At 38.8% G+C, this 18,918-nt stretch overlaps 1 protein-coding gene across 1 annotated transcript; it reads right to left on the bottom strand.

Moving 5' to 3' along the window:
• Positions 1 to 3,854, bottom strand: LOC131013932 (glycosyltransferase BC10). Its single transcript, XM_057941862.1, has 2 exons — positions 2,549 to 3,854; positions 1 to 677 (listed from the first exon to the last, which is right to left on the bottom strand). The coding sequence occupies exons 1-2, from the start codon at positions 3,119 to 3,121 to the stop codon at positions 36 to 38; spliced, it is 1,215 nt and encodes a 404-aa protein (XP_057797845.1). The 5' UTR covers positions 3,122 to 3,854; the 3' UTR covers positions 1 to 35.
• Positions 3,855 to 18,918: the final 15,064 nt, after the last annotated feature.

Raw genomic sequence — 18,918 nt, forward strand, 5'->3', positions numbered from 1 at the left:
TTGTAACAAGTATATATCAAAATCTCATTATCACTTCAAAATCCCAATACTTGCGAAGTCATGTTGAGTAAAGGCTCTAAAGAGGTGGGATCAAACTTCCTAGCAAAGAGATAACAGAGTGATGTGTTTCCTGAGTTGTAGGAACATTCTGTGATATTGTTCCTGATTGAGTGTAAGAATCCTACAGTTATGTTAGCAGCCGTGAAGTTTGCCGGATGGGGACCCATTTGCGACCAGTCGACATAAGTTATTGTTCGGTTAGCATTAAGGGCGCCATAGAACTTGCGTAGATACGTTGGAAGATAATGCTCATCTGGGTAGCAAGAAGGTCTGCAGTACTTCTTGAAAAGCAAGTAATACTTGCTGTCTGCAACTATTCGCACAGCCAAATTACGACGAACCTCAAACCACTGAGACCCTTTCCTCCATTCAGAAAGTCTAATATCTGGTTTCATCCAACGGCTGTAGCGGCCACGGCCATAACGAGAAGGGTCATCGTATGACTCCACAAAACTATGGTCAGATCCCATGAGATATGAGTAGATTGTGGGGAAGTTGTAAATAGGGATACAACTCTCCGATAGCAGTACAAACCGCTCATTTGAGAAGTCGAGAAGAGCATTGGCTAGAAGCCGTTTCTCTGCATCAACCAGCGACACTGATCCCCATTCGACATGCTGCAATATTTAAGGAAACATTTATCATCTATCTACAGGATAAATACTAAGAAAACCATCTAATAAATTCATTGCACACAAACCCTTATGCATGGACAATTAGCTTTCAGAGAGTAGATCAACAGATATGGTTCTAAAGAACTTGAGCCGAATAAATGTTCCTTATCTGCCCTCAAGAGCGGTGCGAATCGGATGTTCATTACAAATACAATCTACGGACAATTAGAAACATCACAAATATAATCAAATATTTTCAGCCTGAAGAGCATTTCCATGAAGTATACAATAAGTTTTAACATTTCAAGGGTTCGGAAATATTCTGGAGGTTACCTCTTCCAACTCCAAGAATCCTTATTCTTGATATTAAACATTAGTCATTTGACAAGCAAGTGCATCTAGTTTTAGGCCACGGTCTTAAATGAGAAAACAAGGGAGAGATACATATCAGGGAGATTTCAGCTAAATCTTGATCTCGTACAGAGCTCCATCAGCAGGTTAAAGAACGAAGATTTTATTGGTAGGATGTTGGTGAACATTGGATACCATTCTTTCAGCTCCTCTTAACTACGATAGAAACATTAGAACTCTCTAAATTATTGTTTCATTGGGTTCTCAATTTCTCTATTTGAATATGTAGGATGTGTTTGCTTTTTATCCCTCTAGATGGAGGGATAATATAATGAGGTATATATTTATCATTTAAAGTGGGGACCACATTTTTATATCTTGTTTGATTTGAGTGATAATATATTTATCCACTTCTCATAAGGTTGTATAAAATTATCATTTTCCCAAGGGAAAATGTGCTGCCTGAAAATTTATACCATCTGCCCGGATTTTTATTACGTCAAAGAAAGCGAGGTATAAGGTGGTAAATGGAGCTTATCCCTTCCTACCTCAAAGCAAACACACCTGTAGAGTAAATTAAAAGTGAAATGCAGTATGCCTCAATCAGTTGTATTACTTGTTTGCTGGAATCTGTTTCTTCATTAATATATCATGTATTTGTTTATAAAAAATTTCCCTTTCTGTCCTTGGTCGATGAGTGAGGTATGATAAATTGGCCTAGAAATTTATTTAGAAAATACACACCTGGTTTTTCAAACCTATTCTAGAGTCTACTAAAGCTGTTTTGAAGAGGCAACACCCATTTTTCAATGTATCACTGTAAAGCTATTTTTATTGAAGACTTCAAACAAAGTAAATATATATATTTATCAAAGCGAAAAATCAAACAGATGTCACTGAAATGGTCAAACTCTGCAGCTCACAAAACTATCTTCCAAGGGGATCTTATTAAATCATTCTCGCAAAAAAATGCTTCCTAAAAACAAGTTCTAAACTGCAACCAAGCAATCTTTTCATGATCAACAGCAGACAACTAATTGACGCAACTAATCCAGTTAAAAAAATAATGACACAATCATGTTTGAAAAGGAAATAGAAAATTTCTATGTTCTGCAGTGATAAACTTAGCTATCAAGAGAAGTCCTGAATCCAGGCTAATTTTCATGACATCTAGCACAGTATCTAAAGTATACCTAGAGCTCAGACACAGAAGGCCGCAATTAACATAATAGCTTCTGTTCTCATCTATCTGTCATTACAATTTGGCAGTCTAACACTTAATAGTCAATTTTGTATGCCCCTTGAAGCATAAAGTCATAGTCTTTCCTTGTAGATTAAAGCTAGAATGCAATACATCTGGTAAAAAACAGCTATGAATACAAAACAATTCCTAATTATCCAACTGAAAATTAGCATGAGAACAAACATCAATAACTTGGCAAATTCTTCCACAAGTACCACAGGGAAAGTATTACAAATAACCCAAAAATCAACACACAGAAGCATCACCTCGGAATTTATACCTGACTAGGGATCTGGCGCCTGTAAAAGACAGATGAGTTGGACACTTGTAGCTCAAATCCAGGAAGAGCATGCACATATATAGAGTATTTTTCCACATCCTGACCACTAAAGAACCTCTCCCACAATGGCAACATGGGCAACGGCCCACGAGTCAAGAACATGAACGCCACTCTAGGCACTCTCCTGAATGGAAACTCTTCCTTTTGGGGCACTAGTGAGGCCCTCCAAAACAACTCCTTGTCTGTCATTTGATGCATCAAATTCCTCTGCCTGGTAAATCTCTCCATCCTCAGGCAATCGACTCTTTCGCCATTTACAAGCATCATCTGATTATCGTGGCTGCTAAATTGCTGGGTTTCAAAATAAATACTCTTGAAACTAAACTGATCACCCTCGAAAGTGAAGTACCTATGGAGGTGAAAGCTAGAAACTAATCCTATAACTATACCCAAAACAAAAATAATCAAAGTGGAGACAACTTTTATTAGACTAATCGATGAATCTGCAACTGATATCGAAACAGGAGGAATTAATCGAGACTCTGCTTCTTCTTTCTCCCTATTCCGCACCATCTCTCTATCGCTCTGCCTTTTCCCTACACCGCTACAATATATATAAGGTCTCCAAATTGTCAAAAATCTACCACATAAGGAACCACGACTGAATCTTTATATTCTGCTTTTCACCCTTAATCAGCCTCAAAAAAAATTCAAAAACCCCATGGGAAGAAAAACAATACCCCAAAAATTCCAACTCAAACAATCAGATTAAAGATCACAGAGATGCCACTGCGCATCATGATTTCACTCGGGGTTTATTAAAAACGCAAAGAAATTAAAAAAAAATAAAAATAACTTAAAATCCTTGCGAAACTGAATAATAATCTCGCCCAATTGGGAATTCGATTCGGATCTTAGTCAACCTACAGCGACTACCTAAAAAGGTGGATCAAAAAAGAGAGAAGTCGAGGCAATTACTAAGGAATAAAATAAATAAAATTGTGCGGGAGAAGGGGAGCGCAAGAGCAGAAAGAAAGATCCACCGTGAATCAAAATTGCGTTTCGGACCAATCCAGCAGCAACGAGAAATTTGGATATTAGATTTTGTTGGGCAGTGATCATCAACGAGAATAATGAGGAAATTATCAGAATATGAAGGCGGCAATTCTAAAGTTGGGAGAAACGGTGGTGTGCTTTCAAGTTTAGTGGTCAGGCTAAAGTAGTTGAGGTTGAGGATAACAATTGAATGAGTAATGGATTTTCGCCAACTTTCAAAGTTATGCAAATAAATGATCTCCACAAAAAAAGAAATTATGCAAATAAAATTAAAAGATATAAAAATGTCATTGGCGTTAAAACTATCCCAATTCAATAAACTACACATTCGGACACAACTATTAAAAATGAATAATTTATAATAAGATAAAATAAAATAAAAATTGGAATGTATATTAGTTAAAAAAAAGTAGGAGATAATAAAAATATTATTTTTTAAATGAAAAGAGGAATAATTATTTGTGAGACATAATAATATTTCTAATAAATAATGAATTTAATGAGAATGTTTGTTATTTATTTATTTACTATTTTAATTGAAAAGGTCACATAAACAAATGTGCAGCCAAGAAAATACTACCTATAAGTTTTGACAATTTCAATTTTGCACATAACTTTTTGAAAATGTGAAAAAATATACTCTTATGTCCAACAAAAAAATACTATCTTCGTCTCATTATAAGTAACTCAAAATTTTTCAATCACGAGAATTAGGGAGAATGTGTAAATTTATTTAAGTGATAGGACCCACGCTTTTTTAAGGATTAAATTATTCCATTTATGGAAACAGGTCACTTATAATGAAATAGTTCAAAATGAAATACATACCACTTTTAATGGACGGAGAGAATATCATTTCATAATTTTGGTACATTCACAAAAGATATATTCATTTCATATTTTTTCTTTTTAGTAAATACACTCTATTGATCATAACTTTTAACATTATTCATTTTATGAGGGCAAAAGTATGCAATTTTAAGGAACAAAGTCGAAGCCGACGAATTAAGGCAAAGCTAACCTAATTTGATAGTTAACAATGTTGTTGTCTTGATGATCCTGATTATGTGGGATTCACCGTTATTATGAAGCTATTAGACGCTCGACAAAGTTGGGAAATAACTTGAAGATGATGATTGGCTTGAAGAGTTCTACTTCTATTAAGATACAAAGCCTCAAAGTTTCAACCATATTCACGTTTTACTTGCTTTATTTTAGGGTCATTTATTTTGAGCATAGCACCATTATTTACCAATATTGTCATTATTAACCCATTATTCAATCAAGTCAATCAATTTATAATTACAATTAAAATGAGATTTTTATTCTACCCACACAATCCACTTAATTATAGTATTAATATTACTTCTTATTTATCAATATTATTATTCTAGACTCACCGCTTAATCAAATTAATTAATTTAAAATTATAATAAAAATGAGACCCTTATTCCCTTCATAATATATTTAATCAGTTTATTAAAATATTGTCATTACGACATAGATATTTTTTAATGGATGAATAGAGTATCAACATAGATATCACTTCCTTTCAAAAAAAATTATAGATATCATTGTAATTTTATCATAATTTTAATGTTCACTTGGATTAAAATTGACCTAACAGCTTGGTGGCATAATTTATGTAAATTGTCTATGACGAGCCAATTTTTTATTTTTTTTAAAGAATAATTAAATAAGCAAATTTAAAAATCGCGTAATAATAAATTCAAATCCAAAATTTTAATTTTTAAATATTAATTATTCTACCACTTAAATCAATACAAAGACGGCGAAATTGAAAATACTGATGCGTCACTTTTTAAATCAAACAATGTGGTTTTGATCATTTAAAAAAATTATTAAATATTTTTAAATGAAGCCTATCTATCTGTTTCCTACGTAAAAATGGAGACAAGATGGCTGAGTTGGACCGAAATCACCCAAGTCTTCCACTTGGATTATTGGTGCTCCACCATTCCACCGGGGAATGAATGGTGGCGGCTGAGTTCGACTCAAATCACCAAAGTCGTCCACTTTCATTATCAGTGTGCTTTGGTCGTTGCACTTGAGTGTATATATATATAGAGGGTTGCATCCTATGACAATCACTTCACTAGATAAAAAATAAAGTCTAAATCAAGGTCATTCATCTAACTTCAATCAACGATCCATATAATTTTCTAAAATGATTTTTCATGGTATTAAATATTGGTTATTTACAATATTTTAATCGCAGAAGGACAAATATGTAAACTCGAATTGACTGAATTTATTATGTTGATCGAATCCCGTAAATAACTCAATTTCCATTCTGGAGTGATCTAATCGGATAGAATGGATAAAAATTCTAGGTTTTCATCAAATATCTTCATCGCCGATTCAATTTGTGAACGATTGCTCTCACTTTTTAATCGTCGTTTTGCAAAACGCTGCTGCAAAGGGATTTTTTCCTGGGTTCAATATCGCGAGTTTCGAAATCAGCGACAGACGACGAATCGGATTACATCTTTATATATTTCTGCTGGAGACGAACACTCCTCTTACACGGTAAATCTACTTTCGTTCAATACATGAAGATCCTGCTTTGGTTGTAAAGTATAATTTTTTTACGAATTGATGAACTGATTTAAAAATATTTTGTGACTTATATTCTGAATCTCTTTCCGTTTTATTCATGAAGATCTTTTTTTTTTCTTTTTTTTAGTATTTTTTTTTGTGAACTGATGAACTGATTTTCAAAAAAAATTCGTTGGATGACCATTGATGAACTGGTGTTTTTGTATTTTACAATATTAATAAGTGGTGAAACAAAAACCTTTACCCCATTCTAATAGCAAGTTAATAGAGAGATATGAACCAGAATAGTCAAAACTCAGAAGCACAAAGACGATTAAGGAAATCAAGAGCCTTCAAGAACACGAAAAATACTTATATTTTATATTTCTCCAAAAATTCATCCCCTCTTACAATGCACTACAAGGGATATTTGTAGAGTTTACAAGGAAGAAGGATACAATGATCTTTTTGACATTTCGCGTATTCCTCATGCAGAAAAGTTGATGGCCGTCATTATCTCTTGCGGTTTGTCCTTTTACTAACGGATTTGCAGCTTTTCCAACCACCAGCAGGTCCTTAGTGACCTATACAGCCTTTTATTGAATATCGTCTGCGCAGGCGGAAGCCTCTTGACATCAACTAAATCTACGCGTGCAGGAGCCTCTTGGCACCAGCCAAGTCTGCGCAGGTCGAAGCCTCCTGATACCAGCTAAATCCATGCGGGTAGGAACTTCTTGGTATCGGCTAAGTCTGCGCAGGCCTTCTTGGTTCTACGCAATAAGGAAATGTTAATAAATAGGTATGATGAGTTCCAAAATAATTCCCAAAATATAAAAGATAAACGAAAATAGCAAACGACTCAAGATATACGTGGTTCGATCATAAATGATCTACATCCACGGTGGTTTCCCGATTTTTCACTATGTTTTATGAGAAGCTTACAATTTACAAGGTGAAGTAGTAAGAATGAATCAATCCCCCATTTTTCCCATACACAAGAGCCCTATTTATAGGTGATTAATTGGGCCTAACCCTAAAGCCCACGAAACGGAGAAATAAAGCCCAAGTCGGTGTTATGGCTGAAGCTGGCAAGATTGGAGCTGGAAGTCAAAGTTGGCCCTCGGTATAGCTAGAATTGGCAAAGCTGGAGGCCAAAGCTGGCATTTCCACGGTGTACAGCGATGATGCATATTTTACTCCTCATCAGCTACTCCCCCCTAGTCTGGTTGAACCGGGTCTTCTTCGTGTTCAACCGATGAAGTGTTGTGTAAAATCAGCGCTGTGTTGCTCTCCCAAGTAAAGTCCAAGTACCTCAGCCCTGTAGCTCTGTAACTTATCCAAGATTGAGTATTGTAAGTTTGCAAAATAATCAAAGATAAAATATTACACCCCTGTCAATTGTCAACACAAAAATATTCCCAACCTGCCGCAAGTATTTAGAATAATTAACAATAATAATAAGAATGAAGAAACTCTATTTCGAATGTGCTCATTGAGCCACTCTTTCTTGATTATTATAACCGTTCCTGCGAGCAACGACTCCCACCTTTTTTGAATTTTCCTTCCAAAAGCTCGCGGCTGGGGCAGCTTCTAAACCTTAATGCCCGCGCTAAGGCAGCTCTGGGAGCTCGCGCTTAGGCAGCTTCTAAATCCTAAGTCCTCACACTACTACCAGCATTGGGATCCGGTGTAGACAGTTGCCCGCACTAAGCCAGCTCTGGGAGCTCGAACTTAGGCAACATCTAAAAAATTGAACCCTCTTAATGCCCGCGCTAAGGCAGCTCTGGGAGCTCGCGCTTAGGCAGCTCTGGGAGCTCGCGCTTAGGCAGCTTCTAAGTCCTAAGTGCTCACGCTACTACCAGCATTGGGATCCGGTGTAGGCAGTTGCCCGCACTAAGCTAGCTTTGGGAGCTCGAACTTAGGCAGCTTCTAAGAAATTTAACCCTCCTAATGCCCGCGCTAAGGCAGCTCTGGAAGCTCGCGTTTGGGCGACTTATAAATCTTAAGTGCTCGCGCTAATATCAGCATTAGGATCCGGTTTAGACAGCTGCCCGCGCTAAGCCAACTATGGGAGCTCGAACTTAGGCAACATCTAAAAATTGAATTTTTTATCCCTAAAAAATAGGATATGAATGGTAATATATAAGGTATATACGGGGTATACACCCCTACTCTCTCCCCCAGTGTCGTGCACATACTTTAGAAGTCAAGCACGATTGTTGAAGACCCGGTGAATAAATAGTAGAAGATCCAATGAATAAATTAGAGAAAACCCAATAAATAAATCAAAGCTGCTCTGACAGTTAGCGAGGGAGAAAAAATCTTGAAGTTCCAAAGTCTAAAAAAATATATATTCAGATTTGAACATAATGAATCCCCTTAGTGATCCCTTTGCACAAATACAATATTCTAATAGCACAAGTTTTTTTAGTATGCCCAAATTCTGTACACCAACAGCCCGATAATTTTATCTATCACAATATCATCCTGTTCAAACAATGCTCCAACTTTCTGGTCCCCAATGAGGCAATACATCCAAGTGAGTGTTGGGAACAAGATACAGATAGTTCAAACAGCTCAGCTGACTTTAAGATTCGGCATGAACCCAATCAAACTAATAATTACCCAATTGGTTCCCTTCACTTGCCCGGTGAGCAATAAATGGTAAAAAAACAGCAATATAGATGAGGATGTTCTCAAGGCAGTAGATTCCCTACCAAGATGATCTGGTACTCGATTATCCCTAGTCAGTGTTGCATGTACCTGAGCGTCAAAGATTTCTTGAAGATGGCTCTGAGCACGGCTGAAAACCCATTTCGCGTGGAGACCCGAGCAGAGCTGAAAATCTGTTGCGTGAGGTGCGTAGAGAGACCCGAGCGGGGATGGAAACCCACTGTGTGAAGAAGCCCGACAGGGCTTGGAAGCCTGCTGTGTGAAGAGACCCGACAGGGCTGAAAATACGCTCCGAGGAGCCCTGTGCAGGGCTGAAAAATCTGGTTCCGAGAGGTCCCGGTCAGGGCTGGGAATTCATGTGTCGAGGAGTCCGAATAGTGCTGGAGATGATGCACCCGAGCAGTACGAAACGGGGCTGGAAGTGTTTCATTCGAGCAAGGTCCTGGTCATGGCTGCCCCGCGCCCCCTCCGCTCTAAATTCCCTTGAGTATCAGGCATGGCTATCTCGCATCAGCTCTGAATTTTCCCAAATAAAATACAAGGTTGTCGTATGTTCTAGAGTTGCCCGAGCGAGTGCAGGACTGGATTAAAGGCCCACTATTTGTGATGTTAAATAGAATAAAACGTAAAGTTGTCATGCTGCCCCCAAATCACAAGTCTTATGCGTAGCATTGGATTGTCGTGTATTCGTTATCTCAAGAATTCCTATAAATAGCAAGGCCGTGGTGCTCCCATTAATTCGGTGTTCCCAGGGCTGTCGAGCTTTCCATCCTGCAAATACCATAGATAAGGGCAGCTCTGGCTTCCATTTTAATTTAATTCTAGATTGGTGCGAGATTTATCACAAGGCTGGAATTATTGTGCGAGAATACCCATCAGAGCTGGAAAACCCTTAGCGTGAGAAGGTACAAGCAGAGCTGGAACCATTAGCGTGAGAAAACACTTACAGGACTGTCACATGAGTAGACATTTTCAGCCCCGTTTCCTCATTCCTCGTAAAAACATAGGGCTGTCACGTTCTTTCAAATCAGGAATACTCTTGAACAATGCAGGGCTGGAAGTCCCGAGAGATCCCGAGCAAGGCTGGGAGTTCTCCATCGCGCCAAGAAGTCAGCGCAGGGCTGTCACGGCCGTGACCCCGCAACTGGAGCACTGAGTCTCCCATACGATGAATAAAATCAGGGCTGCCATACGCCCCCTCAACAACTTAGAATTTCTGCGAGTAATCATGGCTATCTCCGTGCAGAGCTATAGATTCAGCTGCGTCAAGAAGTCCAGGTCCTTGAAACATCCTGTCTTTGGCCCAGTAATGTTCACTCCTTTTTCATCCAAAGGTTTATTGATTTATGCTTAATTGTTATTATTTTAGGGGTTTGCATGTGCGTATTTTAAGTTAAATATTTTGGAAATTGGTGCGTTTATGGGTTTGTTTTATGTTTTAGTAGGAGATTTAGGTTTTATATATGGAAGAGTGTAATTTTGGAGATTTTGGGTTAGAATGATGTTTTTAGGCGCAATCTGGTGTCTAGGGCTGAAAAGCCCGCTGTAAACACAAATTTTTTGTATTTCAATTTGATAATATACAGAATGCGTTACAAAGATAATTTGATAGATTTATTTATGTGGGTCGCAATCTCTAGGTGATCCTCTGATTCTTCTCTTCCATTTGATTCTCGAACATTCTCGAAGGTTCTTGAAATATTTGATTTGATGACGATAAATCCAAAGGGCTTCAAGCCATGATTTTGAATTGCACGTCGAAGTTGATTTAATTTGGAGAAGAACGTCCTTTAGAATTTTGTAAGAACGCCTTGAAGCTTTTGATCTTGAAGATTTGAATGCTTGATCACTTGAAGATTTGAAGGTTTGATCGCTTGAAGATTTGAAGATCTTGATTACTTGAAGCTTTGAAGATCTTGAATTCTTGAAGCTTTGAAGGTCTTGAATTCTTGAACTCTTGAAGCTTTGAAGATCTTGATCACTTGAAGATTTGAAGGTTTTGAATTCTTGAACTCTTGAAGCTTTGAAGATCTTGATCACTTGAATATTTGGAGGTTTTGAATTGTTGAAGCTTTGAAGATCTTGATCACTTGAAGATTTGAAGGTTTTGAATTCTTGAACTCTTGAAGCTTTGATGGAATTCTTCTAGCTCTCCAATTCTCTTCCACTCCAACTTTACACTACTCCAAGATGTCATTTATGAGCACCCAACACTTCTATTTATAAACTTTAGAGATGAGCCTCATGAGCTTTATGAGCTTTGGGCCTCCATGCATGGGCCTTAGGGCTTTAGGTGTCCATGAGCCCATTAATTCATTTATATTAAATATTAATTATATATATCTATTTAATTAGGAATAAAATCCCATTTAATAAAATAGAAAATATAATTGAATATTTAATTCATGAATATACACGTGGCACGATTTAATTTGACAACAAATTTAATTGTCTACAAATTGCCCCATCGAGACTTGTTTATGAACAAAATGCCTTTGGGAATGGACGAGTCTCGAAATTCATTTCTGATAGTTTAAACTCTTATCAAGGAGTTCTTGATTTGAATTTGAATTTTTTCAAATTTGCAAATAGTTTACACTCGTATTTAGGAGTTCTTCAATTTGAATTTGGAATTTTAAATAGTTTATACTCGTATTTAGGAGTTCTTCAATTTCTTTGAATTTATAAATAGTTTATACTCGTATTTGGGAGTTCTTGACTTGAATTTGAATTTGTAAATAAATTATACTCGTATTTAGGAGTTCTTCAATTTCTTTGAATTTATAAATAGTTTATACTCGTATTTAGGAGTTCTTGACTTGAATTTGAATTTTTGAACTTGCAAATAGTTTATACTTGTATTTAGGAGTCCTTTACTTGAATTTGAATTTGTAAATAGTTTATACTCGTATTTAGGAGTTTTTTTGACTTGATCTTTGAATTTGGGCTTCACTAAAAACATTGGGCTATGTGCATTTCTAAACGTCACAACCCATACTTGTGCAATTCACCAATTTAAATAACTTTTGGCCTTAAAATATCTACACACATACTAAACAAAATGTGGCCCAAGTCATCCACGTAACTTTGAAAATGTTACCCGATTCATGTGCACAAATGCACAATATTCAGTCATTTAATGGAGGCCAGACAAACAAGGCGGTACTCTGCTCCAACTCAACAAATTTCTCCATCTCAGTCGTTGATTTGATTCAGCTATCTTCGTTAGTTTCGATCCTAGCCCTCAATTCTTCATGGTTGCGCATCCTATTTTGATCAAGGTTTCAGCTATTATCTTTTAAGCGTAGCCAACCCCATCCACTTTAGTAATCTGATACGTAAGAAGTCCTTGCAACAATAAAGGCAGTCCTTTTGAAACTTTGGCATCTTTCTTTGAAGGGTTGTTCATAGCCTGCTGAAAATTGCAAAGAACAGTTGGAACTCCACCCTTTCTTCGTACACACTGGCGGCTAGGGTTTAGGGTTTGGTAGCTAGGGTTTAGGGTGTGAATTTTTGGCTATAAATAGAGGGGCCATTCTGCAGTCTTTTTCATTCACCAATTCTAAACATTGCAGCCATATTTTCTCTTTTCATAGTTCTAGCCACCACCAGCCATTGCTTCATTTCCTTCATCTTTCTAGCCTCTTTTCCAACATGGGTCTACAAAAGGAATGATACGACAACAGCTGCTCATACCAAACTTGTAATCACCTTTGAAAAGAAATCGACGCAAAAGATAAAGAAACACAAAGTTTACGTGGTTCGGGTAAACCCTACTCCACGGGACAAGAAACGAGAACTCCTTTTATTCACCTCAAACTTTGAATACAGAGATTACAAATGAGAACTTCTATCTCTCTCTCACAAACTTGGAACAAGAAAGAAATGCAAATCTCTTCTCTCTGTTTTTCTGCTCACACTCTGCGAATTCGTCTTAATGAAGAAGACGATCTCCTGCTGAATTAGTTATAACTAACTCAGCCCTCCAACAAAACACAGCCGCAAGATCAAATCAACGGCCAAGATTAGATATCAGCTCAAAACTTAAACTGCTACTAAATCCCTTCGTGTTTCCAAAATTGCAGATGAGTCCTTCCGCATAAAAGTGCGATTCCCTTTTAAATGCTCAAACACGATTTCTCTTTCCTTTAAGCAAAACAAATAACAACAAATCTCCACCTTTTGCTTGAAGAATCAAAATCGATCAGAACAGAACAAAGCTCCTCGAATCCAACTCCGAAATATAAACTTCTGAAAAACTAAAGAGACAGCAGATTCACTAACCCCAAGCAATGCTCGAACTTAGCTACTGGCAAAGCCTTTGTTAATGCATCAGCTGCATTATCCTCAGTCCCCACCTTTTCCATCTTCACAACTCCTTTCTCTATGATATCTCTTATAAAATGCATCCTTATGTCAATGTGCTTTGATCTCTCATGAAAAGTTTGGTGCTTCATGAGATACAATGCACTTTGACTATCACATTTTAATTGTTGCCCAGAACCACAGTTCCTTCTCTTTGATACTGCAGCTCATCAAACCACTCCTTTACAGGACACATGTGAAAAGAACATCCTGAATCCAAAATCTACTTATCATCAATGTGTTTTTCAACAACATTTAGGGCTTCTGCAGTGTCACATTGTTCAGGTTCCTTTACTTCTTGTTTGCCTGTGGCATTGGATTGCTTCTGATTTCTTTTCCAGATTATGCAATCTCTCTTCCAATGTCCAGGCTTCTTGCAGTGATAACAAGTCTGGACCTCCTCATCAGAAGCTTTATTCCCTTTATCTGATTTTCCCTTCTTGAATTCTTTCTTGCCCTTCTTGGACTTGCCACCACCTTTCTGTTTGACAGTCAGCCCTTCACCAATATTTTCTTTCTTTTGAGAGGATGTTGAAGATTTCTGCAACTCCTTTACCTTCAATGCCGATTGCACCTCCTCAACTGATATATCATTCTCCCTTCCATATAACATAGCATCCTTGAGTTGATCATACGATGCAGGAAGAGCATTTAGAAGAATGATAGCTTGATCTTCATCCCCAACTTTTACATCAACATTCTCAAGATCATCTACGATCTTGTTGAATGCCTCAAGCTGATCATCAATCGACTTTCCATCGGCAACTTTGAAAGAATACAGCCGCTGCTTCAAATATAAGCGATTTGCCAGAGATTTAGTCATATAGATCGATTCCAATTTCTTCCAAACTGCCGCCGCAGACTTTTCTCTAGCCACTTCCCTGAGCACCTTATCTCCAAGACATATGATTATCAGGCTATGAGCTCTTTCCCGCATTTCTGCCTTCTTGAGCTCCGATTCAGCTGCTGTCGCAGCCTTTTCTTTGGAATCAACATCCTTCATTGCCGATGATGAACTTTCATCATCTTCCTTTAGAGCTGCTGAAAGCCCTTGTTGCGTGAGCAACACACGCATCTTTATGCGCCATAAACCAAAGTCGTTCTTCCCCGTGAATTTCTCAGTCTCGATTCTTGACATAGACATCTTCTCCGTCGATCTCGAGTCCCGGTTCCCACAGACGGCACCAATTTGTAAAGAAATCGACGCAAAAGATAAAGAAACACAAAGTTTACGTGGTTCGGGTAAACCCTACTCCACGGGACAAAAAACGAGAACTCCTTTTATTCACCTCAAACTTTGAATACAGAGATTACAAATGAGAACTTCTATCTCTCTCTCACAAACTTGGAACAAGAAAGAAATGCAAATCTCTCCTCTCTGTTTTTCTGCTCACACTCTGCGAATTCGTCTTAATGAAGAAGACGATCTCCTGCTGAATTAGTTATAACTAACTCAGCCCTCCAACAAAACACAGCCGCAAGATCAAATCAATGGCCAAGATTAGATATCAGCTCAAAACTTAAACTGCTACTAAATCCCTCCGTGTTTCCAAAATTGCAGATGAGTCCTTCCGCATAAAAGTGCGATTCCCTTTTAAATGCTCAAACACGATTTCTCTTTCCTTTAAGCAAAACAAATAACAACAACCTTCTTCATTTTCCTTCTTGTCACAAGGAGGTTTGGTATTTCTGATTCCATTGGGCAGAAGCGAACCTAGGCCGTGAGTAGTTTTGCCCTCTTTTTCCTGCAACTCTTTCTCTTTTGGCATAGTGAAGGTTTGAAGAGTCTGACTTTGTTATAGAGAAGGCATAGACGAAGGAAACGGTAGAGAGGCTGTCGGTGCCTCATCTTTCACGATTTTGCAATAGTAATCCTTCTTTCTTTAATTTCTCTCTGTTTTTTTTTTCAACGCCGGAATGTCGTCGGCGACGAACTTACAATGCCTTGCTTTTATTTGATGCGCAGCTCCTTTCTCCGAAGTTGCTGTCATGAAGGAGTAGAGGTTGGAGCTGTAGGGGCTATCGGAGCAGTGGGGAGAAGTTACGTCGGAGGTATGCATAGCTTCCTCCTTTCTATTATTGTTCCTTTTGCTTTGTGCCCCATATCTTTCGACATTTCATCTTGCTACAATTTTCTTCTGCTCTTGTGCATAGATTTCATGACTTGTTACAAATGTTTGCTTCCAACATGGTCTTTATTTAAGTTCTCATGACATATCTAAATAGAGTAGCTGCTGCCAATCCACTAAATAAAAACTTGGTGTCTGAACTCTTTATAGCTACAGCCACTGTCTTATGAAGTTGAGTTTCAGTCTTCTTAATGTTCTCAAATGCTTGAGCCCCTTTTTTATTACTATTATTTTCCTTGTTTTGCCTTGTCGATTTGAGATAGAAACCCCAATTTCTCTTTTACTTTTTTGTTTCCTTTTTGTGGCTCCTTTCGCGAGCTGTTTCTGAATCTGCTTGTTCTAGGAGATTCGAAGGGACCTTACAGCATACTTTCGACCTAGGGATGTCAATGCAGCCCGAAACCCGTGGGCCAACCCGAATAACCCGACAAAATTAGAGGGTTAGGGTTGGAAAATCACAACCCGATTACAAATCGGGCTAATCGGGCTAGCCCGTTCGGGCTGTCGGGTTGAAGCGGGCCAGCCCGGCGGGTTGTCGGGCCAGCCCGTCGGGCTATCGAATTTAAAAAAAAAAAAATAAAATTGAAATATTATGATTTTAGCTTTAGGGTTTGCTTTGGTTTTGAATTTCACGCTTCAGCACAGCAGCGAGCGCGCCTCCAAGGTTCCTCCAACTCCAAGTTTCCAACTCCACGCCATTCCACCGTTCCACCGTTCACCACTCCACCATTCACCGGCATCGCGCGCCCGTCGTTCGCCTCTGCGCGTCTCTGCAGGCTGCAGCCGCGTTCGCCTCTGCTGCTCTGCATCTGTCGTGATTCTCTCTGATTTCCCGAGCTCCTCGCAGAGAGATCTCGTTCACGGCAGTCGGCACCACCAGGCACCAGCCGCACCAGGTCCGGCAGACCGCCACCACTCCGGCCGCCGGCTTTTGAGTTCTGAACCTGCTCGCCATCACCATCAATCATTCATAACTCATAAGTAATCTCTTCATCCTTATGCAGTATTATTCATCCTTAATCCTTAATATTTATTCATAGATTATTTACTCAATTTTTTTTTTCTATTTTGGATGAGTTTGAATTAGCAGTCCATTTTTTTTGCCCTTTGATTAGGCCTACTGATTTTGGCAGTGGCCTCATATATTCATAATATGGTGTCGTTTTGTATGAGATGAGTGGACTTGCAACATTATTATAGATTTATAGGTAGTTTCTTGAGTTGAAATATTTATGCATGAAACGAAGGAGATGTAACTGTGTTCTGCTGAGCTCTTCCATTCTATAATTCTCAATGGGGATCAAGTAAATGTAACTTGGATAAATGCTGAACACGTCCTCTTGTATAAATTCAATGAGGTTTTAAATACATTTAACATGGATAGATAGCTAAAGTGAATGAGTATGTGCTCGATATTCCGTGTGGTGTGTGCATTTGTATGTTGTATATTTGGTCTGGTGCGGTGGGGGAGATGGTTGGGGTGGTAAGTGTTTGTATGGTCTTCTGAGCTTCTCATTTAAGTGTGAGACCTGTTCATATTTTTAGGCATACAAAAGATCATATATTTGATAATTTAGATTTCGGTATTTTAATTTATATTCTGATACCAAATTAATTTATTTATCTTCCTTCCAATTCAAAAGATGAACTACATACTTAAAATTAATAATTACATTGGAATTGTTTGCTTATTGTTGTAGGTGTTAAAGATGGAGGACTCATCTCCAAGTGTTGATATGGAGAGTGGTGAAGAAGATGTCAAAATTGTTGACGATGCCAAGCTTAAGAAGAGACAAAAGACTTCTGAAGTTTGGAAAAACTTTTCAGAGGACAAACTTTTTATTTTTTTAACAAGTTGAACATTTTATTATTATTAACTTATTTTATATGTCGTAATCTTGAATATTTTATATTTTTGCATTTCATGCTTGGCTATATAATTTATATATTTAATATTTATGTATATTTTATACATTATACATTAGATCATTAAGAATAATGTAATACAAATGATAATTTTATTTTTACACCTTTAAAACCTCCAACCCGATGGGCTAGCCCGAAACCCGAACGTTTAGGGTTAGGGTTGGTGATTTACAACCCGAAAAAACCTCCAACCCGATTAGCCCGCACCCGATTAACCCGGAACCCGATAGGGCTAGCCCGAAAACCCGATGGGCTGGCCCGATTGACATCCCTATTTCGACCAGCAAATGATGCCATATAACTTCTTACAGAATCCGGGAAGAAGTTGAGATATTGCTGGTGAGGAGCGAGATCTCGTCGACTTTAAGGCTGAAAGCCGCGACTTGAACGCTGAAGGCGAGCCCGGGGTGGTGGTCGCACGTCGATAACTAGACGGAGGTGTTTGAAGAAGTTGAAATAATTGATGGTGCCGCGTATGGCGCCGCGGAGGATTAGCTGCTCCCGCGCCATTGATGGTAGCTCAACAAACTGACCTTTTTTTTTTTTGTAATCATTTGCATGAGCTGCTATTTACTGTATTAATTTCTTATGATGGGCAGCTTGTTCCTATCGAGATTACAGTTAGAGATGGAAGGAGCGAGTCAATGGCGATGGTGCCAATCGTTGAGGCGTCGACCTCGTCGGAGGAGGAGGAACCATCTACCGAAGCTCTTGCTGTCGACAAAGGCGGTCAACGGCGGCGGCATTTTAGAGGGATGGAGATGACTTCTCACTATATTTCAGGAACCACTTGGCGCGAGGGTGCGGCGGTGGCCATGTCGGAAATGGAGAGGAGCAACGGCACGGCGGCGGCTGATCCCATTACTGCTCGTGTCGGGAGATGGAGGCACGATGGTGTTAGAGGTGTTCGACATCAAGATGAGGCTCACGTCGTGCTGCAGAGAATGGTGAATTTCATGGCGCTACATCTGCTCCTCACCATTCAGAATCTCATCAGAAGGGACATGGAGCTCTTTGGCGGCGACGTTGCTCTAGCGGGGGGCTGCTGTCGGAGCAACGCGGCGGCGAGACCCCGGATTCGATAAAAGGAGTGGAGCAGCGTCGTGTATGTGTGTATTGTCAGCGAAACAAAAGGGAGTATCACCTGCAGAAAATATGGCGTGAGGTGAATGGCGTGAAGCTGCGGGATTCTAGGGAGAGAAGGGCGGCATCGAGCGACGATTCACGGACGATTTCAGACTTCAATGGCGGCATACAGTGACGACATAGGGGATGTAACTGCGCAGCAGCGGTGCCAACAGCCGGGACGAGGCTTCGCCGGATTCAGAGGCGGCGCGGAACCAAGAGGAAAGAAGGGCGTATTTCTTTTCAGCGTGAGAGAGAAGCCGAGAGAGATAGAGGCTTGTGGGCTTTTCTTAAAAGGAGTGGTTGGATTTTCACAGAAAATGATTATGTTGGGCTTTTTAAGTTAATCTTGGCCCAAAATTATTAATAAACAGAATACTTCTCTGATGGCGCATACGCTGTTTTTTTTTTTTTTTTAGCAAGTGAATCCCAAATTTGAATATTGCTTATTTTTCTTGCAGTTGATGGCGATGGGAGCTTGGAAGCTTGTGTTAAAGATTGGCGTAGTCTCATTAATCAACTTCATGGTGGATTTTG

Source organism: Salvia miltiorrhiza, chromosome 3, assembly GCF_028751815.1.
Source record: "Salvia miltiorrhiza cultivar Shanhuang (shh) chromosome 3, IMPLAD_Smil_shh, whole genome shotgun sequence".
NCBI classification, from domain to species: Eukaryota; Viridiplantae; Streptophyta; class Magnoliopsida; order Lamiales; family Lamiaceae; genus Salvia; species Salvia miltiorrhiza.

Bases quoted from the DNA above. Each gene is read 5' to 3' on its own strand.
- LOC131013932 (XM_057941862.1), bottom strand. From the start codon at position 3,121: ATGGTGCGGAATAGGGAGAAAGAAGAAGCAGAGTCTCGATTAATTCCT. The intron at 678-2,548 runs GTATAAATTCCG...TAAATATTGCAG, and splicing joins GGCGCCAGATCCCTAGTCAG to CATGTCGAATGGGGATCAGT.